We start from the raw sequence: 21,710 nt of genomic DNA, 5'->3' as shown, positions 1-21,710 counted from the left end.
AAAATAAATGCCTGCCCGCTCGCTCGCTTCCTTTTCTCATCTATTCGCTTGACACACTTGTTGAGCTGGACTCTCGCCTTATTTACAGCGTCCGTCTGCATACGTGGGGCCAGAAAGACTGCAATGGACGAGCCTGACCTGTGAATAGACGAGAGATGTCGCCGACCACTCCATATTCTGCCCGAATGCGATTGTACAGTATCTCTCCGTTGGATCTCCGTCGGAAGTGGCGTTGTTTGCTTTACGAGGTCATCCGAGCGCAGATGGCCAGATGAACGCCATGGCAAATCTGGCCTGTCCAACTCCTTTGGAACAAGTTCCTCTGTTCACCAYCCCTCAACTCACAACCGAGCTTCTCCGATGATGAGAATGAAGCCTCATGCTGGAATGTCATGAAGCTTACTTGTCCCAGGAATGGGGAAATCTACAATCTCGCAATCAGCCGAGCCACATCATCAACAACGCCCAACTTCCATGCAAGCTCGCTAACTTCTCTCGCCTGAACACTCCCCACAACAAGCTCGACCTGACCCAAAAATTTCTCCCCAAGTTGCTCATCCGTCATAGGGACCTCAACGGACCCGACTGCATGCAGCACATGCTTCTCCACAACCACTCCACCTTTCAAAAACACCTTGAGGAACACTTCGTCGGCCTGGACGTTCTCATCCGCAGTAGCTTGGATTGTATCTCTCAAAGCCACCACTGTAGGATTGATAACAACCTCATCCGCGTACTCTGCAGGTCCCGCTTTCCCATACATCAACCCCACAGCGCATCCATGAAAGACGGAGAATTTCGCCTGTAATCCATCCAAAGGCCTTCTCTTCGCCGTAAGCTCCATAACCAGCGGATGGACTCTCATCTCCACATTTTCAATCTCAGCAACATACTCCTCTCCCCTCAACCGCATCTCCCGCGCCAATTGAATACAAGCATCAATCGCCGGATGACAAACAATCCCACACGGAAAAGGTTTAAATGAATTCCTCTCCACTTCCCACACAGTCCCCAACTCCTCCAACAACCCTTCCAATCGAGGCTCCCCACTGCCAACCACAACATTGCCCCATCCCCGCTTAGCTTCCAACGCAGTCATCGAACTCGTAAACCCCTGCCCCGCCAACACCGCACCCAAAAGTCCATTCTGCGTCGCACGTCCCACATGGAAAGATTTCGTATCACTCCCAAACATCTCCCTCAATCCCGTGACCTGCGTCGCAGAAATCCCAATCGCATGCGCCATTTGCTGCGCATCCAATTTCAGAATTTTGCCCACGGCGACTGCGGCGCCTATACTGCCCGTAGTGGAGGTGATGTGCCAGCCGAGATCATAATGAGAGGGCCAGACTGCCAAGCCGAGTTTACAAGATACTTCTATTCCTGCTATGAGCGCCGTGAGAAGTTCTTCCCCACTGATGACAATATCGCGGGTGGAGGATTGATATTCGATGAATGCAAGGAGTGCTGATGCCACGGGACCAGTGGGATGGATAATAGTCGCTAAATGCGTATCATCGTAATCATGAACATGTGAGGAAATTCCATYTAGTAGACTTGCATGTTGCGCATCTGATTTATTGATTTTTTGCAATGATGATGATGATGAGGAGATGTGTGTGGAACCTAGAAGTGTGGAAGTTGCAGGGCCGGAGAATGGTAGGAGTGCCGCGCGAGCTTTTTGGACTGTCGGGTGGGTGCATCCTCCTATTGTGCAGCCGATGTAGTTGTAGAGGGAACGTTGGGCGGCTTTGAGGACTGAGGGGGGGATTTGGGAGGGGGAGAGGTCTGTGGCCCATTTTGCTAGGTTTAGAGTCGACATTTTGGAGATCGGGAAGGTATTGTCTGAGTGGTGTTTTTTTTGTGGAAGGCCTTGATGATTGATGAGGTGGTGATGTTTTCAATGGATGTCGAGGTGGGATAGTGTTATATGTATCTTCGACGACATCCATGCCATGCCACTTTAAACCGACAATCAGCAAACTCTCTCGTATAGCTCGTATGACGTATAATAAACACATTATACATTTGAGATTCGATGTCCTTTTTAGACCCGACCTCTAAGAAATCTATAAACAACTACTCTAATCCTTTAATATCCGAGACTACCTTAAGTAGTATAAACATAATAACTCGTAGGCTAGTCCCCTTATTTTATTATCTAGGTAAGATTATCGTAGCCGAGATAAGGAGAACTTATACTCCTAGTATCTAGGAGATTTATAGAGAGTAGTAACAACTGTGCTATACCGCACTAGCCTCGGAGATATAGCATACTACAGCAATCCCTTACGGACAACCACCAGTCTCGAAGCACGAAAAAATAACATTCTTAACAGCCTATAATAATGCGACAATCTATTCTATTAAGCGGCACGATAGCAACGATCCAGAAAATCAAGCTTACTGCTTCGAATTGCTTTTTGGCCGGCACACAAGAAGTCAGTTATACTCGCCAAGATAACGCTTTAGCTTCCGCGAACCGCCTAGTAATAATGGAATCGATTCCTCGGGGGTCATAAAGAAGCTTCGAGATGCCGTCAGGAAGGCCGCTACAACCAAAGCGCGAGAAGGACTGAAAAGTATTCCAGCCGGTGTGCAAGCTGCTCAGTTGGCGCGGATAGTTCTATTGTYTTTGCCTCGATCCGGCGACACGCTGGGGCTTTACTAGAGAGTGTTGGCCGAGAGGTAAATGATAAGGGAGAGAAGAAGAAGAAGATTCCCAAGTGGAATAACACGGTAGTGTCCGCTGCTATTCATGAAGTCTTCCTGATACAGGTCGAAGCAGACAGACAGGCTGAAGCAGCTTGCAAAGCGGCTGAAAAGGAGGATAAGCAGAAGGCCAAAAAGTTTCATAATCGATTGCAAATGATCCTCGGAGGATGTTCTCTCAACTTACCTCCTCAGTCAACATAACGAAGACCGCAGAAGTCTGCTAAGGGGCTCAGTGTAGGGCTGGTAGTGCCAAGGGACGGGGGAAAGCTTACTAAGAGACTAGGACCAACAACACGCTCTACATTGCAACGGACACATTCATCTCCCATGTGGTGGTAACAAGAGCGAGCTATGAGGGGTTTGTGTGCGCCTTGCACAATGTGCGAGGTGTTTCTTTCAAGGGTTACCATGAGGATTTCTCGTCCTTCGCCAAGACTGCTGCGCCTTGTTGCGCGATTTATGTGCTAGGTAGGGCGACATCCCGCTTTGTCCCCTCGACAAACCACCTTTCTCCAACCTTGTCACGAACACTACGTTATACTTCCCAAAACCGTGAGGTAAATCCCTGACCATGTGGCGGCCTCCCATCAACTACGTGATACTTCATTGTTAAGTCATCACCCTCTTGAAACTACGTCTCACGACTGACACGTCGCTTGCAGACACCTGGATCTTGTTTTGCTGTCTTTTGGCATTCCTGATCCTCTCCCCGGAGGGAAATTTACAAGCCATCGATGCCTTCTTCTTCGCCTGCAGTGCGAACACCGAGTCTGGGTTGAATACGTATGTTTGAGCATGTTCTTTCTTGGCAGAGCTGACCTCTGCATAGTGTGGACGTCAAAGACCTCAAGACGTACCAACAGCTCGTCTTGTATTTCTTCCCTATTGTCACTAATCTGGGATTTGTCAACATCGCTGTCGTCGTCGTCCGTTTGTATTGGTTTCGGAAGCAGCTGAAGCGAATTGGTTCGTCTTCCAGCTCCATACGAAGGGTGTCTTAGGGCTAACATGAAGTGAAGATCCGTCTCTTCTGAAACCGTCCCATACGAAGAGACGTCTTTCCGATGGCGCGGACAGCATCGCCGACCCCGAACATGCAGTGGACCACCTCGACGCGAAAGCTGAAGAAGTCATTGTGACGCCAAAAGACAATCTCTTTCCTTCGGAGAAAGATGGCAACACATACAGTGACCCTCAAAGCATTTCCTGGGCTACGGATACTCGGGAAGCGCCCATACATCGCAGGACACTTCCTCAAGCGGACAATGACGACACCGATGAGATTACTGTTGCGGCCGATTCTCGATCTCCACGTGCTCCACCCCTTCGAAGGACGTCTACGGCACGGAGCTTGACACAAAGCATGACCGTCGGTCGCATCGCTTCATCCATGTTCATCATAGGCGAAAGTTCGGAGAGTAGGAGCCGTAGAACGTCACGCAGTCCTTCGCGATCATTGGCACCTAGCAAGGACTCTCGAAGATCGACTGTTTCCGTTGACTGGGACGCGATTGGAGGAATCGAGTATCGGAGTTTGAAGTTGCTGTTGAAGATTGTGATTGGTGAGGAGGTATCATTATCTTGCTAGATGAACTTTGCTGACCCTCCCAGGTTACTTTGTCGGCATTCATCTCTTTGGAGTGATTTGTCTCATTCCATGGATCCATAATGCGCCGAGCAAGTATACCGACTACCTCAAGACACAAGGACAGAACAAGACTTGGTGGTGAGTTGTGTCGAGTTCTTCTTACAGGATCACCGTCTAATTTCATCAGGGCCATCTACTCATCTCAAACCATGGTATCAAACTTAGGCTTCACCTTGACGGCCGACTCGATGATCTCCTTTGCAGATGCAACATGGCCGATGCTGGTGCTGTCCTTCCTAGCCTATGCAGGTAACACCTGCTATCCAGTCTTCCTCCGTCTCCTCATCGTCACCATGAGGAAGATCGTTCCCAAACGAAGTGCGATGCAGGAACCTCTAACATACCTCCTGGATCACCCCCGACGCTGCTATACCCTCCTCTTCCCTCGAGGCACAACCTGGGCTCTATTCGGCATTGTCTTCGTCATGAACCTCACCGACGTAGTCCTCATCATAATCTTGGATCTCAAAAATACAGCAGTCAACTACCTCCCTCCAGGCCCCCGAGTCCTCGCTGCAATTTTCCAATCCGCATCCGCCCGCCACACCGGAACTGCATCCTTCAATCTCGCGAGCGTCAACCCCGCGGTACAATTCAGTCTACTGGTCATGATGTACATTGCTGTATTCCCCCTCGCCATCAGCACACGTACCAGCAACGTCTACGATGATCGTCCAGTGGGAATGATGAAAGCCGACGCGGCCGTCTACGATGGACAGTCCCCGGGAGCATATCTGATGAACCACCTACGCAACCAGCTCAGCTTCGATCTATGGTATATCTTCCTAGGCATCTTCTGTCTATGTGTGAATGAATCCTCACGCATCGCCGATAATGCAGACCCGGCCTTTTCCGTCTTCGCCATGTTTTTCGAGGTCGTCTCGGCATATGGTAATGTTGGACTGAGTCTGGGATATCCTGGTATGAATTATAGTTTGTCGGGGGAGTTTAAGATTTTCAGCAAGCTGGTTATTTGCGCCATGATGATTCGTGGTCGCCATCGTGGTTTGCCGTATACGCTGGATCGGGCGATTGTTTTGCCGGAGCAGCCGGAGCGGGAGGAGCAGCGGGATGAGAAGCTGGCGGTACCGTCGGGGTATCGTATGAAAAAGTACAATACGACGTGAGAGGCTGAGAAGAGGTGAGCCTGGGGTGATGGGTCTTATGAGAGGCGTACACAATTTACAAAATCTAGGCGAATACAGGAGTTACAAATGTTCCAACCAAGTAAAAGGGATTTGAGCCATCTTCTGATATTCCAGCACGGAGACGATGTCGGTGATTCCCGAGCAGAGCAGGAAGTTCCTGAAATTTCCCCCTAAATGGCTCTAGTGCACGAGTAAGGGCTTCAAGTCTTTAGTAGAACAACAGATGCGATACCTGGCATGTTGCTCAAGACATAGCCAGTCCACATGACCTCAGACCCCCATATAAGTGAAGTTTGTGGGAAGAGCTAGCTTAATAATCAACCCCTGACTTCCCCGTTCCATTTGGGGACAGAGTTAGAACTACGGCACAGAGCTACAGTGACACCTTTAGACAAATTCAAGACAATATCCAAGCACTGCCATACGACGTACACGTGGCTTGTCTGACCTATGAAGCCTTGATAAATCCTTCGCACTAGCGCAATGAATGAGGCGCTTCTCTAGTATATATATAATATAGGGAGAGTCTGATCCTGAAGTTTATTTTACGTCAAGGGCTGAATCCTTTACTTTCCAGTTTATTCTTCATTCGCTACCCCATACTTTTTTCGAATCCGCGGAGGTAGTGCAGTGGCGAGACTAATATATTGCGCTAGAGTGCGAAGGATCAGCTACTGCGATGAGGATTGAACCTTTCTCATCCTTCGTTTTTTTACTCGAGTGAGGGCTCGTTTTTTACATACTCATTCTAGTGTCATGTGGGTGATTCTTTCGTCTATTATATCTCGGAGACCGAGATCATGATGCCGTTTAATTTTTGTGGTGGACAGTATGGAGAATTTGATGACATGTATGAATCGAGAGCTAGTAAGAGTATCAGCTCAGAGGCAGATCATCACTGAAGGGAAATCTGCATGGAAACTCGTAGTTCCATTATTGGTGAGCAATTATCATCTCATCTGACGATCCAGCAAGATCCAAGGACCGCTCAATGTAAGGTTTCTCCTCCACAATACTTCTAGCTCCCAATGGTGGCTTTGATCTCAAATATGGATGGACGAGCTAATCACCATCGATGCGGTATGATGCATTACGATGCTATAAGTACATATTCAACCTAAGAATCCAGACGCCTAACATCCATGCATTGATTGGTGTAGAGCTGTTTCCCGTCGCTGCATTTGACCTCTAGAGCTTGCTAGTTGACGAAACCAACACGAAGCTAGCCTACTTCTACATCCACGTGTCGGTCTTCTCGCTACATATTCTCAAGGGGGAATAGCTACATATACAAGGAATCCTGCCTCCGACTAGCAGTTCGATCTAGTAGTTTCAGTAGAAAACTTTCGGCCAATACCAGGTTGAACATGATGAAGCCAAGACGCCAAGCAACTATCGAGTCGAAATCCACGAGTCGCAACATGACCCGTCTACTGTCTGGACCATTGTCGAAGCCCGGTGGCTTTTGAAAGTGCGCGAAGACAAGATGCGTTCATAAATCACATGGGCATCCGAGGAGCTTCTTCCAGAGCATAAATACCTCCCCTCACAATCACCAAGAAAAGTTTTCCAAACAGCAAGTCTCTGCACAGTCCTCTCAAGAAAAACACTGTCAAAGACTCCACCATGTCTTCCATCAAAGCCATCACCGCGCTCCTCGCAGCTACTCTCCTCCCAACTATAGTAAAACCCCTTTCCCTCCTCCCGAAAATCCTCCCTACAAAACCCAAACCCAAACCAACCCTTCAGACCCACGCAAGCACCCTCAGCCTAGACGACGGCGCCTACTCCACCGCCTGCAACTTCTCCTAAATTCTGCTGTATCCCCAAATGTAACGTCTACATAGGAGATTTTCCACGGATGTAACAGCAGCACCGATTTCTCTGTCTGGAACCTGCTACTGGAATTTCGAAACTCCCATGGGAACTAGAGACGTCGATGGTTGTGATGATGTGCAAGTGACGTTTTTGAGGGATCCGGATGGGAAGGAGCCCTTCGATTGATCTTTATTATAAATCTAGCGGGAGTTATGATCGGGATCGGGGGGTTTTTTTTTGATTGTGAGGGGCCGAATACTATGCCGCTGTAGTGTGCTTCTAATAATGGAGGCTGTGTATGTTGGATTCCCTTCACCTTTTTTTTTGTCTTGTTGTTGTTGTTGATGATGATGATGATGAGAGGGTGGTTGCTAATTTTGTGAGGATAGTCGACTAGGCAGACGCTTACTGGTGCTCAAGGGTAAGTTGGGCTTGTTGAGAGTATTGTTCTCGAAGGGATCGCAGACTTTGAATTCGAGTGGGCAGAGAGAGAGAGAGAGAGAGAGAGAGAGAGAGAGAGAGCAGAATACATGGCTCGATTTCTTCTACAACATTCCTTTGCAGCCAGTAGTATCATGAATCGACGCTCTCTGCTACATGACGACCTCATCGTAAGAAGCACCACTGGTCACCACTGGTCACCACTGGTCACCACTGGTCACCACTGGTCAACTCCATTTTGGAAACCAAGTAGATCGTGCTGGTCTCTTTCTCTTACTGATGTTTGTGCTAGTCGAGGATTCAAGGCTACTAGACCTGTAGGTCGTGATTGACACCCCAACCCCAACCCTAACCCTAAGATCATTTTCCTCGCGCTGCGGTTGGAGCCATAGGAGAAAGGAATGCCAAGCCCTGTGAATTTTGTCAAATTTCACCCATCTCACTGCTGCAACCGTGATCTTCRGTTGCAGCCATTTCCTTTCATCGCGATTTCCACAACGACTCAAGGAACAATACGGCTGCATTTGCCAAGGGTGTCCTTTCAAACTATCCACTAGAAGTTACTACGTATGAGCCTCTGTACTCACATTGTGCAACAAAGGAGAGAGCGTTGCACATCACTTATCTCGCACGCATGTGAGATGGTGACGAAGAATACCTATGACTGCATATGACGTGAAGTTGCAAGTTGCAGTAAGTAAGCGAATGTACAGGGGGTGTGCATCGATGACCACACCGAGAAGGCGACTTTTTTCTTATCTCAAAGCCAAGGTATGATGTTGTACAAAATATACTGAGTTCCTTGAAAACAAGCGTTTGCTATCATTACTTAAATTCCAACCTTCATTACACTTCTGCCTTTCAAGTAACCATGACGCCAGCAATGATTACCTCGGGTTCCATCGACGACTTCCCCGTCCATGAGCCAGCACCGTACTTTGCAGAGGAACGTCCAGGATGGAAAGGATACGTGGAATGGGAAAAGTATCCAGAGAAGAAAGCACAAGCGGAGAAAGTTCTTGCACAGTACAAGTTTCCTGGTCCGCCTGAATTTCAAATGATACCTCTGCCCAAAACAAATCCAATCTTAGAGGGAGTACGATGGAAGCAATACCACTATGCCTTGGGTGAGACTTTGAGGGATCTCCCGGCTAAGAGCTGGGAATACGTTCGAAAGGAAAAGTCGCCGGATATGCTGCATGTGCTTCAATTCCCTTACAATGGAGAACCTCCTCGTGTAAGCTTGGAAGACTTGTGATTGAGGTTAGAACAGTAACTAACGTTGGAAAAGTCACGTCTCGTCGACACCGAGTTCACACCCAACAAGGACTTCTTCGTACGCAATCATGGTGGTGTGCCCGAGATTGACGAAGAAGCATACGAGCTTTCGCTAGACGGACTCGTGAGAAACCCTTGCAAATTCTCCCTCTCGGACATCAAAAACGAGAAGTTATTCCCCYGTCAATCCAATGTCGTCACTCTACAATGCGCAGGGACTCGTCGTCTGGAGCAGATCGCAATGTATCCCGGAGATGGCGATGAACTGCTCAACGCACCATGGGCTGAAGGTGCAATTGGAAACGCACGCTGGACGGGTGTCTCTCTCAAAGATGTGATTGATCATTGCGACGGTCTATCCGACAACCCAGAAACAACACATCTCGAATTCTACGGCGCGGACACCTATGTCAAGAAAGGGAAAGTGTACAACTACGTCGTCAGCGTGCCTTATCGCAAAGTCAAGTTTGAAGAAGTCATGCTCGCATGGGAGATGAACGGGGAACCTCTCCCCAAAATCCACGGCGGCCCACTGAGAGCCGTGGTGTTTGGATACATTGGCGCGCGAAGTGTCAAGTGGCTGTACAGGATCAAGGCCATTACTGGACCTAGCGAGGCTCCCGTGCAGAAGAAGGAGTATTTGTACTACACACCGCAGATTGGAAAACAGAATGTGCAATATTCCAATGGGTTTAGTATTCAGGATATGCCGGTCAGTAGCGCCATCATGTCTCCTGTGGATATGGATCAGATTGTTCATGATGGCAAGATCACGCTTCGAGGCTGGGCGTACTCTGGTGGTAAGGTTGAAGAAGATAGATCCGCTTTTTTCAGTGCTGATAAGTGTTGTAGGAACCGGCGGTCATTGGCCCGAGCGTGTCGAAGTCAGCGCTGATGGAGGATCAGTATGGTACGAGGTCCCTTATGACAAAATGAGCACAAAATACTATTACGGCTKGCGAATCTGGAGTATTGAAATGCCTGTAGAGTATGAAGGCTGGCTAGAATTCTGTTGTCGAACATGGGACAACGCACTGAACACTCAACCGACATATGTCAGGTCTGCTTGGTAAGTAGATGTGATGTCCTTCCTGGACTCATACTCTGAATTTTGCAAGCTGATGAAAATTTTCAAGGAACTGGGACCTTCATGTCACTAGCTCCTGCCATCGGATTAAGGTGTACTCCATTAATCGAGCGCGAGCGGCGACGAGACAGCGTCTTCAGGAGATTGAAAGTCGGGGATTGTCTATTGCGCCCATTACGCAGCCGTTGGAGTTCGATCTTGAGAGCGATGAGCACTATAAGGCGGTTATGGAGGCGAAGAAGGGGAGGGACCCGGCGGAGTAATGTTGTTGACACACAAGTCTACAAGATAGTGGGCTTGATGCTTACGGAAGTCCAATTCAGTATGCTGTACATGAAGCAACAAAAAATAATTATGATGAGTGATACCTTCGTCAAGAGTCCACGGATCTTGAAATTGCATCGCTCTGTGCAGTCATGAAAAGGTAGTTTAAGACGCTGTGTCCAAGTGAGATGAGGAAAAATACTCCGATTTATTCGATATGTCTATAGCAAAAAATCCAAGGTAATGACAGGTTGTGATGATGATGGATATCATCTTCTCTTTGACTTCAATACTCTCGATGCTCCAACAGACAAATTTCCGTCATCAACGCAACCGCTGTTATGTACGCTTCACCTCCAACCCCCCCTCCCTTGTCAAAAATCACTTCTTGCAGAGGTTTCTCTTGAAAACCTCGACTCCGCGCATACTAACTCCGTTTTTTGCGGTATGCGCTAGGGGAGAATGTTAGCAGGCTCTTATGACCAGCAGCACCGAGTGAAGGAAATTACCAAAGCTAATGAATCCTGGGCCGAATCTGGTATCATCGCTCCAGTGGAGACYGTTGGCAACCGCAGCACCAATGGCGGCCTGGATAGCCAAAGAGTCATCTTGACCAAGCGTGTGGTCGCCGCCGAGGCGTGCTTCAAGCATGGAGCCTACGTTGGCACTGTTGCCGGAATTGCAGGAGCTATCTGGGGTGTCGATACACTGCTTGTTTTGCTTGGCGTGGGCTTGGGTCAAACACTGCGCTTTCAGACCGTCGTCTGCGTTGAAGGGAATGTTGCCGGAGTGGTATCCGTAGCACCTGAATATCTCATCTTAGAATGACTGACGAAATGATGTCTTGGATGGAGATAGTTACCAGTGCAGACCACCTGAGGTTGTACCAGAGACAGTTAAGCAGGACCCAGTGGTGTCGCAGCAACCGGTCGCCCTGACGGACGGGGCTGCCATGGCACTGGCGGAAAGAGCTGCCAATGCAGCGACGAAGCTATAACGTTGCAAGTTAGATCTTGGCGTTTTGCGAAAGGGCAGGGATTGAAGGCTCACGTTGAGAAGCTAGGCATGATGGATGTTGTTGGTGGTGGTGGGTTGGTGGTTTGTTCTTGTTTGTTCTGGGAGATATGAATGCGAATGAGGACCAGATCTGGGATACTCAGTGAGTATATATATACGACAGGACAGGACTTCAATACCGTTAATACCTCACGGCAAGAGCCACTCCATTGTCAATGGAAACTTTTCCTGAACCAKCCTCACCGAGGTACATTACGACGCAGGTAGCGTTTTACGACCTTCAGCATCGCAGCGACATTTCTCCTCGGCGTGGAAGAACCTGACACGAAGGATGTGGCGTGAGAGAACAAGCCTCAATAAGGAAGCGAATATTGGCTTGGAAAGGCTTAGCGCATTTTTCTTCGTGTATGCTTCAGTTGAGTGAACGACTATGTGAACGGGGCTTGCTTGGCAGACTAAGAAATGAATATCGTAGGAGAATCAAACTCTAGTGGATGAGCTAGATCCTACAGGATGGAGTGTTGTAAGGGCTCATTAGTTTTAATCCGTATTTGGCAGAGTAATGAATGGAATAGCGCAGAATAGCGAATTCTCAAAGGATGAGCTAGTTTTCAAAGGATGAGCTTCTGTAAAGTCTCATAAGCCTCATGTTTATGAAACAGCGCTTGTCAAAGTAAGAACTTGATGCTCTAAAACAGTCAAATTCTAGAGGATGAGCTACTTCCTAAAGGATCAGCTTCTATAAGGGCTTTTTGGTCGCGTGGCTTTTGAGTTTGGATCCTTCATTCACCAGCTTGAGCTTGGCGAAGTATAATATCTTTGCAAGTACGTCACCCAAAGAGGTTATCGTTTAACACAACATTTGACTTGGTTTTTGCCATGCTAAATCCCCGTACTGTAGTCGTGACTTCGATTCAATTCGATCGCTGACATCGCTTCGTTATTTTCCATCTCGCTGCAATTTTGAGACCTCCTGGCTGCTGATTCTAGAGGTCGTCAGACGACGACTTACCCACACAATTATCTGAGCATTTCCCCATAGTGTGTGCTGGAGATTCAGTAATGTTCTTAACAGTCGGCTGATTTTCAAAAACGTCAGTCTTTGCAAGAGCTAATCTCTTGTCTCAAGCGACTCACAGAAACTGAGTGATGTGGGCATTTTGACCATCAGAATAACATGACCTTTCATACTATGACCTTCTAACACTACTTCTCGCGTGCGGTATCCTGCGATGCGTAGTTTTCTCGAATGAGTGTAGCCTGCCCAAGAAATTATTTACTTTTTTCGTTCTATACGGCTGGTCCAGGTTCGATCGGGAGGCGTCTCAGAAACAGCACTCTTCCCTCTCGAATCCCGATTTGGCAGCACCACCGTGATAATTCAAGCAGTTCGAGGACGGACACAAAATTCTCAGGTGTTGGGCCAGTCATCACTCTTCCGACTCACTTACCCCTGAAACCGCCGTCTGCGCCATCTCAGAACGTGCTCCGCTACGATAGATTCAGACACCAACACTCTGCCCTCACAGGCCTTACTAATGTAGGATCACAGGATTGAGAATTACAATACGGCCGAGCAATCCAAACACCGCCGATCTACCCTCCCCGGCTCAAATAGTGTAGGATCACAGGATTGTGGGTCTCAAAAGGATCATGCACTGCCACGCCCTCAACGCGACGGACGACGACAAATGACGAGATGTAGTTCTCAACATTGGCTCGAGCGTTCCTCCTTGAGAAGGTATATAGAGCGAGCGCCATCTTAGTTCACCATCTCAACTTTATCCTCCACTGCTCCCTTCAAACTCCACCAATAAAAACACCTCACACAACAACACTCATTCCAACCAAAAATGCATCTCTCAACAGTAAGTCCCCCCCAACACCTCACCCAAAAAAAATCCCTCGACCTAAAGGAACTTTCAACTACAGTTCCTCTCAACAATACTATCTCTCGGCGCCCTTGTCCAAGCCAGTCCCATCGTCAGCGCCCGGACGGAAGGCTGTCCAGGAGGCGTGGATAACAAACAACAATGCAAAACCACGGAAAACGCCAATTGTACGATCGGTTGTCCGGGAGTTTCTTTTCTGGTGCGCAGTCAGTGTATTAGTAAATGTATTACGCAGGTTGATAAGATTTGTGGGAGTTGTCCCGAGTGATGTATGCTGTTTGTGGATGAGGGATTTTATGTGGGAAGGTGAGGGATGGGGTGTGGGGTGGTGGTGTGGGATGGGTTGGTTGTTGGGGGAGGTGGGATTGAGGGTGTGGTTCTGTGGGTTGGAATCCTTCTTGAGCTTGTTTTGTCGTGGAGATGGGGGTTGTCTGAACGTAGCAGATACTCATACATCTCACTGCTTTTGATTGTACGTTTCTTCTCCTTTGCTTGGGTACTAGGGCGATTACTGTGCTTTTTCTGTTCTGTGGATCAGCGTGTGAATATGATGGGGACATAGTGTTCTCCAGACCAGAGGATGTACGACTCAGACCTATCATCATTATGTCTTGGCTGTGGGCTTCGGGTATGTAGGGATATAGCCCAACTTGGCGAGGAGTTTAATCGCGACTACTGGAAAGGCATCTCTGCATTTCGCGATTTGATTTTCAAACGATGATTGAATTACTTGACTACCCTGTGTATCACGTGCTATAATACTCCATCTAGAGCTCCGATCACAAAAGTCAAGCAGGTGAATCTATGCAAGTGAAAATTCTTGAACGATCTCCACAAATTTTAGAAAGATTGAGAGTTAACAACTTTGTTGACTATGAGAGAGGAGGGTTGGATGTTGCTTCCCTCTCGGTGAAGGTAAATGTCACCCGCCGTATTATCAGCTCTTTAAAATCTAAATGAAGTTCCATGTGACCAAGTCGTCCCATCAGGACAATTGACTCCGCCGTCAAATAAATGATATTGGAGAGCGACATATCTCACAGTATATAGCCATCAGCGCCAACCATACTGACAAGCTGATATACCCGAGCCGCCAAAACCTCCTCCGGCTCGTCCTCGTACACGTCCCGCCCTCGATAAAGCTCCTTATGATACAAAGCCCTTGCCACCCATTTCTTGACAGTTTCAAGCTGGCTCTTGGATATCACTCCCCCATTTTTTTTTCCCGTGTCCAACAAAGCATCGCGAGTGCGGCTTGTGTGTAACTCATGCGTGGCATTCTACCAGTAGCAACCCCCTCGGCTTCGGCAAGCTGGGCAAAGAGGAGAAAGTCAAAGGGGCTCTTTCTAGCATATAGACTCTGAGCTCGAAATTTCGCTGAGACGGGTGGTAGTATACTATCATCACCACCAACTCGATCGAAGCAAGCGTAAATCAGATGACGCATGAGTTTGCGACGCATATCGCTGACGAGGCGGTTCTCTGGCTGGAGTTTGCAGTGTGAGCATCTGCAAACTTCAATGCCCTGGTTTCCTGTTGTCTTCATATCCGCTGCTCTCTCGGTCCATGTCATGTAGTTGTCATTCTCATCGTAAGATACTGTGAGTTCGTCCCCGGCTGTGAGGTCTTTCTTGACGTACCCTTGGAGTTGAAGCTTGAGTCCAGCAGTAGGTGTAATGGCAGTGTTTGGCATGCCTATGTCATTAATGGATCAGCAATGTATGGAGCACTATCTCAGACTGACCGTCGAAAATTTCGACATTGCTGCGGATGGACTGACTTACAGGAGTGATTGAACCTCGACCCGTGCGCGAAACATCCCTCCCGATCCGAGAGAGTTGTCCACTTGTTCGAGTGATATTTAGTCCAGAGCAACTCATGGAAACCCTCAGAACGGGAGTGACAGACAAACAACTCCATGAACTGAGCCTTGTCGGTAGTAGAAAGGGCCTGGAATGCTTTCAGAACGTCGATGATTGTGATATCTTTGCCTGGTTTGTCGATCTCCCAGAAGGGGGTTCTCGAGCAAGACTCTCGTTCCAGCTGCAATATTTCGGAGTGCAAAAGCGCCATTGCCCTTGTCTGGTGTCGGCTTAATGATGTAGTATTTTCCAGGACCTTCAACGAAATGATCAGCGTATTTCAACCGGCTGGTCAGCCTCGTCGGATTAGTTGGACATACCAATGACTTCTGAGTTGGACATTTGATGCGGTCGATGGGGAATACAAGAAACCCGATGGCGGATGATTTCAGAAGAAAGAGCCGTTGGATGGAGCATTGTGTTTGTGTTTGATCGCATCTTGGCGTTTGTGTAATGTTGCACATGCTTTGCTGTTTGTACGGGAAGCGGTCCTCTTTTCAACCTCGCAATATCTCTGCGGCTATTACCAACGCTGGTGGACAACGACCGTGTGTAGGGATTGCTTGCCAAGGTGCCACTCCCCTTTTACACGTAGGTGGAATCTTAATCGTTTTGATCTTTGATGCGTCGTGAACCACGTTTGCATAGAATTATTCGGGAGAAGCTACAATTCTGGATGCGGTTTGGTGCAACGTTGTACAAACGACATTAACCGTGCAATCGCATACGACTCGTTCGATCTCAGTTTGAGCTCCAAGGCGGTGCATCTCGCAATGAGAGTTGCAGTGTACACAGTCATTAATGGCTACAGATAGTAGGATTAAGCAGTAGAGACTTCTATCTTGTTCTCATCGTGGCTATACTAGTAACCCGTCTTGATACCTATTATTTTAAACCGCTTAGAAAAGAGCGAAGATATAAATACGGAAACGAAAAGATTTACGACATTCACAACCTTACTTACAACAAAAGTTCAGGGCAAGCTAAGCTGCAAAGGCGACTACATGGGATCTATAGCAAGATCTATGTCAATCCTCGGTAGATGATATTGGATCTCCTATAACGCCGCCACAAACCTCTCACTATCAGATGTGTTCCATCCACCTCTTCCTTGGTTTGGTTTGTTTTTTTTGGTTTGGTGTAGTGATTAGGAGAGCGATATCGAGGATTTCTTTTCATTTGCCCCTTTTCAGCATCTACTTCGACTTCTATCTAGCACCTTCTGTACGATAACAACAACGTAACCACTACCCACCGTTGAATGCYAATCTTGTTCTTACACTCAGCTTTGATACTGATTGAAAAAGAGGGGCCGAGTGAGGGGAGAACTCAGCGAGATCTTGGCATTTAGCTACAGTAGATAAGTTGTTCTCTACCTTCGGTGTAATATATCCTTTCTTTCATGTAAGAAGAGCTCAACTTCCCCATCTCCAGTACCCTTATGCATGTGCTTCCACCTCACGACAACATAAAACCCTCCTCTATACAACCACCAACTACCCAAAAAAAATCCACCCATCTCAAAAACATCCCCCCACCCCCCACCCCCCCCCCCCTCCCATAAAATCACCTTTTCCCAAAAACAACAAACACCAACCACTCCCCACTCACTCACTCATCAAAAAACACCAAACATCTAACCTCAATACTCCTCCTACAAGGCGCATCCTCCGGAGTCTCAGGATCAACAAACGCAGTATGCGGACAGCAACTCGCAATCCTCCCACTACTACTATTCATCCCATGATCATTATTATTATTCGTCGCCAAATCCAAACCCTTGGAATCCGCACATTTAAAAAGTATTGTTTCATCCGGTGACATGTGTTTCACATAGTAGAATTGATGGTTATCATTAGGTGCGATTCCATAAGTTGCGCCGCGGACTTTGTAGTTTGTTGTTGATTTTAGGGAGGRGGGGGGGGTGGGATTGTTTCGCGGTTTCGGTCGTCATTATCATTATCATCGTCATCGTCGTCGTCGTCGTCGTCGTCGTCGGAGGTGGAGGAGGGTCGGTGAGGATTACGAATCGGATAGAGAAGATCCACATAAAACGAAATCCTCAGGGGCAAGACTTCTCCAATCCAGAACAGCCAACGGATATTCCCACACGGGATTCCCAACCGGTCGCCAGACATTAATCAGAGAATACCGACTTTGTAATAATATCTCCGCTTCATCCGGGGGGAGATGTCTCTGAACTCGTGCTTTTGCTGCTTCAGCCGTTTGATCCACATGAACTTGCATCACAGGTTTCCTAGGGGAATCCTTATCCATTTGTCGAAACGTATGGTCAAAAATCACAATCTTATGGATTTTGCCTGGGAGTTTCTCATGGAGGAGTTCTTCTACTTGAGGATAGTATGTGGCTTTTATTGTCTCTTCGTTGTTGGCGAATACTTCCTGCTGGATAGGCCAGTGATGGACTGCGAAACCGCAGGTGTCGATTTCGAAGTGGGATTTGGTTTGGGAAATGTCTTGAATGTTGCGGGTTCTGTCGAGGAGATTGAAGGATTGGAAGGGTCCTTCTACTTTGGACCAGTGGTTTGTTTGGTTTCCTTTGTTGTCGGTATGGGGCGTTGGGTCGACGTACTTGACTGTGGCGAGAGGCATGTTTTCTGGATTGTTAAGTTTATGACTTGTTCTGCTGATGATTCGATTGCTTTGTGATGGTGAAGTAGGGTGAATGAGTTTCTGACCCTTGAAATTGGCAGTGTGGGTAGTGTATATGCCATGTGTATTGCCCTTTCTCGGCCTAGTCTTGAACCTTTTCTTGCAGCGAGAGCGGGGGATTATTAGGAGATCTACAATGGATAGAAGAGCTAACTACTTGCTTCGCTGGAATCTTTGAAAAGGTCTTGACTGACAGCACCTCAAGATATGGCCTGGCTAGCTACGCGATCCGGACCTCCGTTCCGGGTTCCCCAAATTGTAGGATATTCGTCTACGCGAATGAGCTTTCAGGTGGTGACTACACAGTGGAAGGAACATCAAAGTAAGAACCATCCGAAGGTTGAGGGGTGTGTGTGGGTAATAGCTCCTTGCTGATCAAAAAAGCAGTCCCTCCAAATTCATCCCATTTCCAGAATGTCCAAAGGCAAACAAAGATCAAAGCAATCCCTCCAAGAGTAAAAACGACCGTTAAACTTCTATAAAAAACACCCACACATATTCATACAAAGCACAACTCAACATCATCTCATAATCCATATCCATACAATCCATCCCAATGCCGTCAATCCAATCCCATCCCATACCTCAAACCCTACAACCCCCCAGCCTTACAAATCCCCACAGAAACCCCCACCTTCTTCTCAAACTCCACCTTCTCACTAACTTTCTGAACTTTCATCGCCAAAATATCCACAGCAGCAACCTTCCACCCCTCAATTTTCTTCAACGCATCAAAAAATTGTCCCGCAGAACATGAAGGTTCCATGTTACATTTCACGTCCTTGTAGACGGGAGCTTGTTGTTTAAAAGGTCCCGTCCCACCACCACCACCACTACTGTAGGAAGGTGCCGTAGCCGGCGACATTACTTGATCGTGGGGATATGTGAGGGATTCGGGGACTGCTTTGTTGGCTGATTTGAGGAGGTTGGACTTTTGATACGTATGTGTTAGTTATGTGTATTGGTTAGAACAACGACTTGAGGATCTTGCTGAGACTAACTAACCTCGACTATGCTAGCCGTGATGGCTACTTGGCATCCATGAGCCCCGACTCCATCTTTCTTGGCTTGAGAAATGATGCCATTGGCACACTCTGTCTGTGCGAGGTTGAGGCCTGGGAGGAGAGTTCGAGGGTGAATATCTCCCGGCGTAGGAGCGGGAGCAGCAAAGGTGACTGTTGCGGTACCAATTGCGAGATAGGTAAAGAGGCCTGAAGTCTTCATGATTACAATGTGGCGAATGAAGTGGATTGGAGTGTTGGATTTGGATTTTTAATATTTTCTCTTCTGAGAGTCTCATGGACTGTTTTTATCTGTTTGCATGGCAGAAGAGACCAAATAATCGTCATCATCATCAATATGCATCTCTCCTCCGACCGTTGAGGGTCTTTTTTTTTCTCCCTTTCATTGGTAAGGCCAAGTCTGCCGCGTTGATGAGACAAACGAGACGTCAGGGTGGATTGTGCGTTGGAAACGTTGTGTCGACATGTGGCGAGATGGACAGCGGTTGGGCTGCATGACAATCCCGACGGGATATCTCCTACGTGTTGCGTCGAGTCGATGTTCGTACCGTGGGTCGAGTCATGGATCGGACTCCGTACCGGATGTCATTCCATCTCTCAACGTGCATGATATCATATTCTTTCATGCGGAAGAACATGTAGCCGTGAACCAAAGAAAAAAGAGAAAACGTGGGCGAGACATGCGTGATGGTGGCGAGTCGTTTCGAATGGACATCTTTCTGGAAAATGGACATTTCGAGACCCTCTTCTTTTTACCCACCTAGTTACTACTGGGTTGGGAGTGCTTTTGCCCACTTACTTACTCCTGGGGGCTTCCGTCTATTCGGCATTTCTTCGCCTTCTAGCATGCATGGTCCATTACTGGCCATGCGATCATATCCATCTTCTTTTGTTCAAAGTAGAACCGGGATGAAACAGTCGGCCTCGCGCTCTCAGCRACTGACTCAAAGCAGCAGCATCATCCTTCTCATCGCACATCACATTCCCGCATCACACATCACATCGCCACGGCCTTTTTCGCCATCTCCAACGCGCCCTCAAAAGTCTTGTTTCCTCCAATGAAACCTCCGGCATGCACAAAGATACACCCGTCAACACCGCTGACCTTGGACAACTCATCATCCCTCACTCCTCTCCACTGTTCCGGCAAAGCCTTGCGGTTTTCAAACCCACCGGGCTCGAGACTGACAGCACGGATTCTCCACTTACTATCTGGTTCGCCAGACTCTGCGAAGAGGGCGTAAAGCACACTTCCCTCGACACCCGCCTCCTTCTCCAGAGCATACAGGTGGTCCATCCATGGGACACCTTCTTCCTTCCAGGGAACGACGAGAATGCGGCCTTGCGGGTCGAGARCCGAGCGGGAGTTGAAGGCTTGAGCGACAACGGCGCGGGCGGGAAGCCAGGATTGAAAGCGATCGGTGAGTTCGAGGGAGAATTGTTCGCCGACGAAAGAGGAGGCGTGGAGGAAGCGTGTGTCTTCGATCTCGGGTGTTTTGGTGGCGTTGAGGGTGCCCGGAGTGCCTTGATTACGCATAACGTTAGTATGGATTGTATTGTAACAAAGATGAATGGAATGTTAGCAGTGTGTGAGGGTCTCTAAGAATTACTACCAAAAGACCGAGGAAGTAGAGGAACAGGTCTACACTTCGCTTTCCACTGCCTTCGCGACATGCCACGCCGCTTTTCCTTGCTGAGCTTTGGGGGATAGCCGGAGAAGAAGGCAGGTGCTTGAGTTAGGAGAGGTGAATGAGGTGGAGGAGGTGGAAGAGGTGGTGAGGCAAAGGCATTCCAGCCCGTTCTGGTAGACGACATACCATGGTTGTAGCGGCCAACAACGCTGGCAATGCTGAAACCCTTGTCATTTAATCCCTTGACAATCTTGGCGGCACGGAGAGCAGCGGGATCGAAGACGGCGATTCCATTATCATTGGCGTCAAAGGCCTCGACAAAGTCCTCGTAGATCTTTTGGTAGAGCAGTTCATTCTCCGCAGACTCAATCTCCAATCCCGTGACAACGGAAACAATACGCTTGCCGTAGTGCATCCATACAAGACCCGCAGAGGAGAGCTTGGTGCGCTTTCCAGGAAAGGTGGCGGAGAATTCGCGCTGATGGTGGTCGTAGCGTAAAGCGGAATGGTCGTGGACGCCGCCGACATCCACCACGATGTTGCAGGTTGCGAGGGTTTCGGGGTCACGGGTGCGGATCAGTGAGGCGGATGCATATTCGGGGAGAAGACGGAGGAGATAGACGGCGAGAGCTTCATCGGCGTGGAAGTGTCCGTTGTGTGTCCCAATGATGGGATTGGAGGTGGAGGTGGACATCTTTTGACGTTTGGGTGCGGACATGGGTTGGCGAGGTTGGTGATGATGGAACTGGCGGAGTGGAGGGAGTCGACGTAGCGGAGTGACTGTCCTGATGGTGGTGATGGAGGTGGCGGAGGTGATGGAGGTGAAAGAGCGGAGGGAAAATCGACAGCAAAACATCCAATGCCAGGCAGATTTGTCTCGTGATGATGTCGGTCCCTCAAGTCGACGGCCGAAGTGGGGGGATAAATTCCAGCAAGGTTCCACTACGGTGGTCTTTTAGCGACTTCCCTGCAACAACCTATAGATAGCTTTTCAGAATGCACTACTACTCTTAGCTTTACCTCGGCGCCGGAGTTAGAGTATTGCAGCGTTTCCTACGCTATTATATCGTATTGTATATAAGGTTTCGATATAGCAAGAGTGCTAGGCTATATAATAGTATCGTAAAGATTTGTTCTAGTTACCGTTAGTATATCGACACTCTTATAATTTTATCTAAAGGCGTTGCCTTATACCTATTGCTTATCTCTTTTCT

The 21,710-nt window shown here is 48.2% G+C and overlaps 9 protein-coding genes; 3 read left to right on the top strand and 6 right to left on the bottom strand.

Annotated features, from left to right (window-relative positions):
• Positions 1-424: 424 nt before the first annotated feature.
• On the bottom strand, positions 425-1,822 carry RCC_06230 (related to immune-responsive protein 1; the record flags this gene model as incomplete). The annotated part of the gene is made up of 1 exon (XM_023771492.1): positions 425-1,822. One exon carries the CDS (start codon positions 1,820-1,822, stop codon positions 425-427), a length of 1,398 nt encoding a protein of 465 aa, XP_023627260.1.
• A 1,464-nt stretch (positions 1,823-3,286) lies between these two features.
• Positions 3,287-5,490, top strand: RCC_06229 (related to potassium transporter TRK-1; the record flags this gene model as incomplete). XM_023771491.1 has 6 exons in its annotated part: positions 3,287-3,323; positions 3,378-3,489; positions 3,545-3,681; positions 3,735-4,277; positions 4,327-4,441; positions 4,491-5,490. The coding sequence occupies 6 exons, from the start codon at positions 3,287-3,289 to the stop codon at positions 5,488-5,490; spliced, it is 1,944 nt and encodes a 647-aa protein (XP_023627259.1).
• A 3,151-nt stretch (positions 5,491-8,641) lies between these two features.
• On the top strand, positions 8,642-10,398 carry RCC_06228 (related to nitrate reductase; the record flags this gene model as incomplete). XM_023771490.1 has 4 exons in its annotated part: positions 8,642-9,007; positions 9,062-9,848; positions 9,901-10,117; positions 10,185-10,398. The coding sequence occupies 4 exons, from the start codon at positions 8,642-8,644 to the stop codon at positions 10,396-10,398; spliced, it is 1,584 nt and encodes a 527-aa protein (XP_023627258.1).
• A 382-nt stretch (positions 10,399-10,780) lies between these two features.
• Positions 10,781-11,466, bottom strand: RCC_06227 (uncharacterized protein; the record flags this gene model as incomplete). XM_023771489.1 has 4 exons in its annotated part: positions 10,781-10,851; positions 10,909-11,204; positions 11,262-11,390; positions 11,450-11,466. 4 exons carry the CDS (start codon positions 11,464-11,466, stop codon positions 10,781-10,783), a joined length of 513 nt encoding a protein of 170 aa, XP_023627257.1.
• Positions 11,467-13,269: 1,803 nt separating this feature from the next.
• RCC_06226 (uncharacterized protein) lies at positions 13,270-13,576 on the top strand (the record flags this gene model as incomplete). XM_023771488.1 has 2 exons in its annotated part: positions 13,270-13,284; positions 13,349-13,576. 2 exons carry the CDS (start codon positions 13,270-13,272, stop codon positions 13,574-13,576), a joined length of 243 nt encoding a protein of 80 aa, XP_023627256.1.
• A 936-nt stretch (positions 13,577-14,512) lies between these two features.
• Positions 14,513-15,001, bottom strand: RCC_06225 (uncharacterized protein; the record flags this gene model as incomplete). Its single annotated transcript, XM_023771487.1, has 1 exon — positions 14,513-15,001. One exon carries the CDS (start codon positions 14,999-15,001, stop codon positions 14,513-14,515), a length of 489 nt encoding a protein of 162 aa, XP_023627255.1.
• Positions 15,002-17,192: 2,191 nt separating this feature from the next.
• RCC_06224 (related to 7alpha-cephem-methoxylase P8 chain) lies at positions 17,193-17,783 on the bottom strand (the record flags this gene model as incomplete). Its single annotated transcript, XM_023771486.1, has 1 exon — positions 17,193-17,783. One exon carries the CDS (start codon positions 17,781-17,783, stop codon positions 17,193-17,195), a length of 591 nt encoding a protein of 196 aa, XP_023627254.1.
• Positions 17,784-18,435: 652 nt separating this feature from the next.
• Positions 18,436-19,067, bottom strand: RCC_06223 (uncharacterized protein; the record flags this gene model as incomplete). XM_023771485.1 has 2 exons in its annotated part: positions 18,436-18,774; positions 18,849-19,067. 2 exons carry the CDS (start codon positions 19,065-19,067, stop codon positions 18,436-18,438), a joined length of 558 nt encoding a protein of 185 aa, XP_023627253.1.
• A 795-nt stretch (positions 19,068-19,862) lies between these two features.
• Positions 19,863-21,190, bottom strand: RCC_06222 (related to MYG1 protein; the record flags this gene model as incomplete). XM_023771484.1 has 2 exons in its annotated part: positions 19,863-20,389; positions 20,683-21,190. The coding sequence occupies 2 exons, from the start codon at positions 21,188-21,190 to the stop codon at positions 19,863-19,865; spliced, it is 1,035 nt and encodes a 344-aa protein (XP_023627252.1).
• Positions 21,191-21,710: the final 520 nt, after the last annotated feature.

This window comes from Ramularia collo-cygni (assembly GCF_900074925.1).
Source record: "Ramularia collo-cygni strain URUG2 genome assembly, contig: RCC_scaffold09, whole genome shotgun sequence".
In the NCBI taxonomy this organism is placed as follows: Eukaryota; Fungi; Ascomycota; class Dothideomycetes; order Mycosphaerellales; family Mycosphaerellaceae; genus Ramularia; species Ramularia collo-cygni.
The sequence above is the reverse complement of the archived record's forward strand: the minus strand, read 5'-3'. Positions and strand labels throughout refer to the sequence as shown.